This window comes from Trifolium pratense, linkage group LG7 (assembly GCF_020283565.1).
Source record: "Trifolium pratense cultivar HEN17-A07 linkage group LG7, ARS_RC_1.1, whole genome shotgun sequence".
NCBI lineage: Eukaryota > Viridiplantae > Streptophyta > Magnoliopsida > Fabales > Fabaceae > Trifolium > Trifolium pratense.
In genome coordinates, this window is record NC_060065.1 from 57416966 (window position 1) to 57427181 (window position 10216).

The 10216-nt window shown below is 35.1% G+C and overlaps 1 protein-coding gene across 2 annotated transcripts; it reads right to left on the reverse strand.

Annotated features, from left to right (window-relative positions):
- Positions 1 to 2589: 2589 nt before the first annotated feature.
- On the reverse strand, positions 2590 to 10216 carry LOC123899118 (pleiotropic drug resistance protein 1-like). 2 transcript variants are annotated; one of them, XM_045950185.1, is made up of 20 exons: positions 9521 to 10216; positions 8697 to 8817; positions 8409 to 8582; positions 8152 to 8311; positions 7988 to 8064; positions 7844 to 7897; positions 6920 to 7594; positions 6482 to 6798; positions 6209 to 6369; positions 5982 to 6085; positions 5663 to 5888; positions 5438 to 5562; positions 4999 to 5331; positions 4590 to 4880; positions 4397 to 4480; positions 4164 to 4297; positions 3829 to 4056; positions 3541 to 3712; positions 3186 to 3440; positions 2590 to 3083 (listed from the first exon to the last, which is right to left on the reverse strand). In XM_045950185.1, exons 1-20 carry the CDS (start codon positions 9844 to 9846, stop codon positions 2823 to 2825), a joined length of 4278 nt encoding a protein of 1425 aa, XP_045806141.1. In that variant the 5' UTR covers positions 9847 to 10216; the 3' UTR covers positions 2590 to 2822. The 2 variants fall into 2 exon arrangements, with proteins under 2 accessions (XP_045806141.1, XP_045806140.1); XM_045950184.1 differs by having other exon boundaries at positions 8409 to 8817; positions 9521 to 10007.

The window sequence follows — 10216 nt, forward strand, 5'->3', positions numbered from 1 at the left end:
AGGGTGTTTGGTAGTTAATTGGTTAACGCAGTTCTTTACTAAAGTAACGAACAGTGTAAAATCCTAAAAATTTAATGTTTAGGAGGTGTCAGCTCCTACTACTTAAATATCGAACGATGTAAAATATGAAATAAAAAAGACGAATGATACAAAAGTCGCCAAAAGAAACTCTCCATATAATTAGAACAAAAATAAGGCGGCAAAGCTCATTGGCTGGTGTTATTAATTAATAATATTCAGCACAAAAAATAGTACAGAAAGAAAAACAAAAGAATTTGGAAAGGAGAAAAATAGAAGAAAAACAATAAAATAAGAAACAATGAAAAAACAAGAGAATGCCATTCCAATAAATTAAATAAATAAAATGAAAATTAGGAATCAACTGAGATTTTGTCAATTGTCAAAAAAACAAAAACTAATATTGTCAAAAAGAAAAAAAAAATCAACTAATATTATTTTTTGACTATATTATTATTATATCAGCAGCGACGTCATTGGCATACATTTATTTTCATGTTTCAACGAAACAATGTTTGAAAAATTTGAATTTCACATGTTTACTGTTTCATAGTCTTCACTTCCAAAATATTGGCAACTAGAACAATCATAACCTGTTCACAAAAAAATAAAAATCATAACCTTGATAATTGACTTAAAATAAAATAAAAAGAGTCTAATGTGATGGTTATTTAGTCTCATGGTAATTAATGGATACCAGTATATGAATTTCAAAATAACTAAGATATATTTTCTCTTCCTGCAAAAATAACTCCATTTAAAAATAAGAGGAAAAAGGTAGAAAATAGAGAACGATCAGAACGCGCAACTAAAAATACTAAAAAGAAATCTACACCATAGATTCATATATGAAATCATTCATTCCTCATTGTCATTTCTCTTCATCATCATCTTTATTTTTCTTTCTTAAATTCTATTTAGATTTACCATTCAAGAGGAAAACTTAAAACCTGAAAAAATCAAACCGACAAACTGTGACCTAAAAAACCAAAATAAAAAGTGTAGGTATAGGTAGAGCTGTCAAAGGGGCCGGCCCGGTCCGGCCTGGCCCGGCCTGCAGGGGCCCGGTCAAATAAAGGGGCCGGCCCAGCCCGGCCCGTTAACTTCATGGCCCGGCCCGCTTAGCCCGGCCCGATAAGCAAAAGCCTACGTGGCCCGATGGGCCGGCCCACTAATTTTCATAGTATTTTTTTTTTTTGAAAAAAAAAATATTCTACTAAATTTATGTTATATTTCTCAACTAAATCTTCAAGAAGGTAATTCGTATCCCTATATTTTCTCACATAATCTCCCAAACAACAATATCTTCCTCTTTATCCTCATCAAACAAACAAATCTCTAACAAATAATCTCATTCTAATCCAATAAGTTTTTTGTCATATTATTATTATTACTACAAAAAAAAAATCAAAGTTTTATATCTTTCATTCATCCATTGTAATTTAAGTAAAAACAAAAATATAGAAAGAATATAAAATAAATACAATAAAAAGATGATAGGCTTAAAATAACCATATTCCAAGTTTTATATCCTTCATTGTAATTGCACAAAAAAATTAAAAAAAATATAAAAAGATGATTTGCTTAAAAATAGGAATAAAACAGATTATAGATATGAATAAAACACAAATAATAACAATAAAACAACAAAAATAATTTTTAAAAAATTATATATGAATTTATGCATAAAAATAGGACCAAAATATAACAATAAAAATATTATAATTTTTTTTTAATTCTTTAAGGGGCCGGCCCAAAAGCCTGTGGGCCGGCCCATGACGGCCCATGGAAAAGCCTGACCCGATAAGGTCCGGCCCGATAAGGCCCGGACCCCTTTTTATGAAGTCCGGCCCGTGTAAATGGATAGGGCTAATGGGCCGACCCGATAGCCCGACCCTTTTTGACAGCTCTAGGTATAGGCCTAATAATATCAACAGTAGTTTAGGCCGGTTGGAGGTTTTGGGCCCAAACCTGCCCAACCCGACCAGTTGTCCACCCTTACTCACTATACGTGGAAAGTAAAAAGTTTATTATGCATAGTAAAGTGATATATTTGATAACAAAGGCATCATGAGATGGATTGAACATAAAAGTACTATAGGTTGTAAACCAGTAAAACCTCAACCACTATAAGAATGTGGGAAAAAACTTACAAGTTTTGTAATTAGCATAACCTTATCATGTAGCTAGGAAGAAGAAAAAAAATTAATGCTTACTTTAAAGGAACTCATTAGATTAATGCAAGTAGTACTACTTTACTAAGATTATGGCAGCTTAAGCTTCTTTAATTTAAGCATAAGATATAAAACAAACTTCAAATGCCACCACCAGCTATAAAATGTTTTATCTTAGTGAATAAAGTGCAGAGGTTTTGTCATTAGATTAAAGCATTCCAAGGTAGTGGGAAAAAGGATCATAGAAGATCTGAATTGACTTCTTTTACTGCAATAGATAAGGCAAAGCTTAATCTGCATAATAGTGTATAAAATATGTATATGTTTACCAGAAGCAATGAACTACTGAAGTTTTGCATAGATGCGAAGAAGTTGCAATGTTCACAATTTATCACAATGGAAACAAAATACATTATCTTTCATTGATAATCAAACTAGTAATGCAAAAATACTGTCTTATTCAAATTCAAATGCTTGTACAGTTATAAAGGAAGCTTCAAATTGTGTCAAACAAGTGGAAATAAATTTCCTACGAAACTACTTCATGGAATATAGATACAAGTAAAATTGGGGGGGGGGGGGGGGGACAAAAAATATAATGAATCCTTCTTGTAGGAGAAACAGTACAATCTATCTCTTTTGGAAGTTAAAGGTCTTGATTGCAACAGCGAAAATAACTGCAAAGGCAACAGCGATTCCACCGACCACAATTGCACACTCTCCTATGAAGTTGTGTTTGATACCAAAAAAGTCGTCAAGGAAAGTTTTCACATCTTTTCCTTCTTGGGGCATAAAAGTAGTTATATCTCCAAATTGAGATGCAACCAATCCATAGATGGTCCATGCAACTGGACATGCCCAGTAGTACCATCTCCACCAAATTGGAATGGCCTGTTATCAAAAGGCAAGAAAAAAGAATTAGCATACACATAATATATTATATAGATATCCATTGAAACAGTCTTTCTTGATGTACTCTATATTAATACTTACAGGTCTTGGGACGACAAATCCTGAAAAGAGGTTCCAAATTGCATAAAATGCAGCAGCCACAATAGCAGCAACATGGTGATTTGGTGTCACTGCCACAGCCATCATACCATAGAAGGTAAAGTAGAGCAATGTGAAGTACATGAAGAATAGATACCAAAAGAATTTCTCTGCTGTCCAGTCAAATCCGATCATAGCGTAGACTATGACTCCGTATGTCACAGCTTGAGCAAAGACATAAGGTAGCTCTACCAAAATCTGTAACAGAAAGGAAGGTGTCAATATGAGAATTTCTAGTTTGCATACTAAATTAAGCAGTAAATAAGTTGGTAGGTTAAACAATTATAATAGCAGTTACCTGTGAAAATGCATAGGGTAAGGCAGAATACATTCCAGCAGCTTTTTCTCGATAAAACACAGTTCTTTCAACTGCAACAACTGGCTGCACGGAAGATGAATTTTGTACTCCAAGGAAGAGAACAGCAGTATACATTGAACCCACAGCGTTCAACAGGTCTTGTCTATTATTGCTGCGAGTTACCGAAATGAATTAGTATTCCAGTCTAAATAAATAGAGAGACGAAAAAAATATAATATACGGTGAATAATAAGAACTTGGTTTCCAACTAAAAATAGTTTGACTTACTGTTTGCCACCAAGATCCCAGAACATTGTTCCAAACATTATGCCTATGAATGTAGTGAAGAAAAACCTCACAGCAGTGTATGGTGGATTACGCCAATATGACCAACGTTGCTTCCATAAGCATGCCTGGCATTGGACCAAGAAAGACTGCGAAAATTGACTAGCGAAATGAAGATCCTTTGAACCGGGAGCCGGCTGGCCAAGTTCTTGTATAAGTTGCTTGTTTCTCCTGAAGAGTCATACAAAACGGTTTAAGCATGTTGTAAATCAAGAAAACAAACATGACAGCAATAGCTACTATAGTTTATATATTCATATCCATGTGGATTAACTTACCTATATAAATCTGAATTTTTGTAATACTCGGTAAAATCAAGACCCAAATTAAGTTCTTGTGCGGTAGTTGTAACTTCCAACATCCATGTTGCTGGGTTATATCCATCTTTGATTTTACTCACCCCGTCAACGCTCTGGAAAATGAAATTTATTTGAAAACTTTAGTAACTAATTACAATTAAGAAATAGAGTCATTCACTTAAATAAATTTTTAAACTACAGTAGGGTCCTACCTCGAAATACTTGATCAAATGAGTAGAATGACGTCCCAGTGGTCCAACGTATATTTCTTGTCCTCCACGTTTCATAAGGAATAGCTAGAGTTGCAAATGGATCATGTCAGATTCAAGTCTAATGGAGAGGAAAAGAACTATAAAAGACAGCAATATTTGTCATTAATATTTATCATCACAATTGGGTACATACCTCATCAAATGCTTCAAATATGTCAATGCTAGGCTGATGGATGGTACACACAACTGTTCTTCCTGTGTCCACTGTGTTCCTTACGGTTCTCATAACAATTGCAGCAGCTCTAGCATCTAAACCAGAAGTAGGCTCATCCATGAAAATTATGGATGGATTAGCCACTAGTTCAACTGCAATAGTCAGCCTCTTGCGTTGTTCGGTTGAGAGACCACTCACACCAGGCAAACCAACCAAGGAGTTTCTCAATGAGTTCAACTCCACCAGGTCCATGACTTCCTCAATGAACATCTGCAGTCATTTATAATGTCGATAGAGTCAGAATAAAGAACCTCCAATAGCTTAAACTTTTCAATGGGGAAAAGAAAACTAAAGGCACATAGTTTCTGCCCTGTAAGGACTAACTAACCTCTCTGGTCTTGGTATCAACTCCCGCAGGTAAACGAAGCCATGCCGAGTAAAGAAGAGATTCATAAACTGTAACATGAGGTGAATGGATATCATTCTGCTCGCAGTAGCCAGAGATTCTAGCAAATGTTTCTTGCTTTTTAGGGTATCCTGAAACCTTTATGTCTCCATCAATATATCCACCGGTTTTCCTACCAGCCAGAACATCCATCAAAGTTGTCTTACCAGCTCCACTTACACCCATCAGAGCTGTAAGAACACCAGGCCTGAATGCGCCACTAACACCCTTCAAAAGCACTAATCTGTCCTCTGTCACACCTTGCTCTTTCATTTCCTGCCAGGTCAAATTAGAGTTAAGTTAGAAAAAATCTTTTTGTCAGACTAAGTATGAGTTAAGTTAGATATCTAAATGCCGAATATATCACTTTGGTGAGTCTTACCGCTGGCATGTCAACAGAGTATACAATATCATCAAAAGTGATAGAATGTGGTTCAAATGGAAGAACCATTCCTTTCTTCTTTCCATGGCTGGACTCTGTAACAGAATCTCCTCTTCCTGAACTTTCTGCAAGACAATTGAAAAAAATGTTCATCTACTAAACAATATGACAAACTCCTATATGTTTGCTTTCATGACTGATATGTATATAATGAAGAAAGCTCACCTATGCGTGGTAATTCAACTTCTCGTAAGTTAGATGAATCGTCTTCTTCTACAGGTACTGTTGCACTAGGCTTATCAAATGGGCCTAGTATATCAAGAGCGAAACCAAACAACGCGTTGAGAAGGAACACAAATCCAGCCAATGCCCCGACGCCTATCCAATACCAATATGCATGTGGGAAGAACCCACGGGCATCGAGATATGTTTTTCCCAAATCAAAAGTAGCCTATAAATCAAGTATTAAAAAAAAAAATCAGGCTTGTAAATTTCAAACAAAAGTAGATGAATTACGAAGTTGCAAGCAAGGTCAAGAAATTACATTGTGCCAACTGTTCCCAAGAAATTCATTGGCCATCAAAGCATTCTGCCCATACATCAAAGGTGAGATCCAGTAACCCCAAATCCACCAGCCTTTGATATCCTCTGTTGCATTCGCAAGAAGCATTGGTTAGCTAAGTTTTTGTGTCATTACAAAAAAATAATATTAACTACTTTTTTTCTACCATTTTTTGGTTAAAATAAAATGTGTTCGTCAATTTAACTTACTTCTTGAGAGAATGAAGCCACCCAATGCAAGAAGTGTGAGAACTGCAAATGACCCAAACGTGTTGGCTACAATCATGTTTCTACCCAGGGCTGCGGTGGCTCGGAACAATGCAGAAGCCATCTGACTCATGAAAAACAGTACAAGCCACTGCTTGAAAAACCTGCCCAAAATTCAAGACCTCGCTTCATAAGTAAGATGCATATGCAAACTAGATAGTAAAAGTGTCATTCGATACTACATGGTCCAAACATAATAAAAGGAGCTTCTTTTACCTGCCAACATTTGGATCAAATCCAATAACATAATAGGTAAGAAACACCCAAAGAGAAACTTCTAATATTGTAATGGGAATCTTGAGAATCCACGAAGGAATAGCATATGCCCATGAAGGATAAAATAGAAGGTCTCGTTGCTTGTAGAAAACAGGGAGTTTAGCGATCGTCATAGAAATCTCAGACATTCCATTGAACATAATCGTCACTAGTGTGAAAAACAAAGCACCAGCATAAGTACCCGCTTGATCCTGATTATCGCGATGCATCTCAGTCCGAAAAAATAGTGTCATTGCTATCAAAGCCATGACGAAAAGCTGAAAAACAAAACATCAAGAGCAATATGTTTAGTCACTCAAAGTCATAATCATGAATGCATGAATGAAAAAGAGTTTGTATTTTACTTATTTATATAAAAGATCTAGATAGATTTGAAACCTGAGATAGCTTGAAGATGTAAACAAATGAATTCCTTTTCATGAGCAAGTACTCTCTTGCGAAGTTAGCCTTTAAAAGCTCAGTCTTATTAAGACCATACTCTTTGGTTGTCAAAGCAGCTGGATGGCTCTTTGTCTTGTCAAATGGAACAGAAAGTTCCTCGGCAAGTTTCCTACCAATATGGAATGATTGAAAGGCCTCAGCGAATTGAGTAACGGTTACAAATCTGTATGGTTGGTCTCTGCGCACCCAGTACTGTGCTTGATCCTTTTTCGATGTAACTTCTTGAAGAAAGTCAGCAACACCTTTCCTTTCAGGACATTTGAAACCCATAGATTCAAAAAAGTCCAGAACATATTCACGGGGGCCATGGTACACAACTTGGCCATCAGAGATTAAGATAATATCATCAAAAAGATCATAAGTCTCAGGTGCTGGCTGAAGCAGTGATATGACTGCAGTTCCATTCATAATGTGGACATATTGCCTCAGAGAGCTCACAATCTGAAAAGTTGTGGAACTGTCCAGCCCAGTAGAAATTTCGTCCATGAACAATGCATTTGCTGGTCCAACCAACATCTCTCCTGTAGTGACACGTTTCCTTTGTCCTCCAGAGATACCACGCAACATTTCATCCCCCACCATAGTATCAGCACATATATCCAACCCCAAAATCTGCAAAATTATACAATGTAAGACATGATAGAGTCGATGGAAGGACAATGTGAATTGGGAGCAGCCAATAAAAAATGCAATGTGAGTTTAATTTTTACACATTGTAAGTGTAAAATGTTTTACACTGTCAACAAATCATAATCAATCATGTGTATCACTTTAGACGTACTTATGATTAAACTAACATTTTTAATGATCTGATGATTACGAGAGGATATGACTAACTATTGAACTGTATTTTAGTATTACCTTGAGTACATAATCTGTTGAAATGCTATACTCCTGACCTTCGGTTGAAATCGCCTGTTATATCAAAATACAATTAGATACGCAAAGAAAGTACAGTATATCCAATGACTATTTCATGATTGATAATAGCTTATTTATGTGTACCTTCATGTAGACATCAACATCTGGGTCAGGCTTGATATTTGCTGCTTTCTCTCTTCTAGACAACTCAGATAGCATGTCTGTGGAAGTAATAACAGGTCAATTTTATGCCACACACATCCCAAATTAGATTTTGAGAATGTTTATAAGGTGCTAAAATGACTAACCGTAACGTGATCCAACTCCTTGGCACCTTGCTGAAAAAGCCAAGGTTTCCCTCACAGTCATTTCTCCAATATGAACATCATGCTGGCTGATATATGCAGCAGTTCTTTGAGGTACAAACTCGTTCAATCCATGTCCATTGTAAGTCACACTCCCAGATACCTATATGAATTAAACATCGGTATCGAAACATTAAGTTTACTTTTTTGTCACGGATGAATTATATATGTTGATGTTATTAAAGGTATAGCTAATTTACCTGAAGACTTTTATCAAGCTTTCCTGATAAAGCTAAAAGCAATGTGGTCTTTCCTGAACCAGGAGGACCTAAAAGTAGTGTCATCCTGCGAGGTTTAACAATTCCACTAACATCTTTAAGAATTGCCACATGCTTCTTTTTGCTTGGGATAATATGAAGAACATTCAATAAACCCTGAAACAAAGTTAGATTTTGACTTGTGAGACTCAACATCAAAAGCAAAACAGATCTAAGAAAGAAATATCTTGAATCATTTGATGAAGTACTATAATATCGGTATCTCCTTACCTCTATAACATTAGTAGCAGCGTTGATGAAACTAGGCAAAGCTCTACCTCCCACAAAAGCTTCAGCATCAATTTTCAGGTTCTGATATCGAACTTCAATTGTTGGAATATCAAGTCCAACTCTATAGCAAGAAGAAAAACCACAAAGCATGATGAGTTATCAGACAAGGAACCGATTAGTAACGACATGTTTAGATTGACTTATTTCAACTTATCTACATATATAAACACTTGTGATACTCTTTGGATAGAGCTTTCAGAAAAGCTCCATGATATGTTTTCAGCTTATTTCAATAAGTTTTCATAGCTTTTGAAAACTGCTTAAGCTTATATGAAAACAGTTTGACTTGATTTGATATTTTCTTAAATAAATAGCTTATTAGTTATAACATGTTCATAAGCTATTTTCAGCTTATTTCAATAAGATCTCCATAATAGCTTCTAAAAACAGCTTATACCTTATATGAAGACAGTTTAACTTGATTTGATCATTTGTTAAAGAAATAGCTTATGACATGTTCATAAGCTGTTTCACCTTATTTCAATAAGATCTCCATGATAGCTTCTAAAACATCTTATATTAGCTTATATGAAAACAGTTTAACTCATCTTTTATTAAAAAAAATAGCTTTAGCTTATTCCATAAGAAAACATGTTCATAAGCTGATTTCAGCAAATCTGCTTATTCTATAAGATCTCCATGATAGCTCATAAAAACAGTTTAACTATTTTGTTAAAGAAATAGCTTATACAAAAGCACTTAATTAAGCAGTTTTAAATCAAACAAAGCAATGAAGCAATAAAAAAGTGGATCTAATAATATACCTATCAACTCTTTCCTTGACTTTCAACAAAAACCCTTCATTATCTTCTTCAGCAACCTTAACCAACCTATCCAAAAGTTTCTGTTTTTCTTGAAAAGCAAGATCAGTAACATCAATCTCATTAGCAGCACCATGAGAAGTTGTTAACAACCCTTTTCTCAAACGGTTATAAGTAGGTAATTTTTCAAGTGCAGCCCATTTAAGTGCTTCTTCATCATCTTCTTCACGAGATGATTTTGAGAAAACTTCAACTCCACTGTTTCTCCATACAGTTGAACTTCGAGCTCTTAAACTATTAGTAGCTCTATATATATCAGTTCCTTCCATTGCTGTTTAACAGCTTCAACACAAGCTTGTGTTTCTTCAAGTTCAAACCAGATTATTTTTAAGCTAAAAGAATCAAAAAATGAGAAATGAGAAATTAAAGAGAATGTGATTTTTTTTTTTTTATGTTACTATTTTTGTTTGTGGAAAAGTAATGAATATGAATGAGGGGACATGTGAGTGTGTATTTATATGTTTGAATAGAAATTGGAGGCGGCGTTTGAAAAGTCAAACGTGCTTATTTGGAAAATTGATTATTGAAGAAAATGAATAGGAGTCAGCAATGGGTACCGGAATCTCTTTTTTGGGGTCAAATAAAGAAGTGAGAGGAAATTTCCGTGCTGCTACAACTACACAAGTAGTAAAGGGTCCT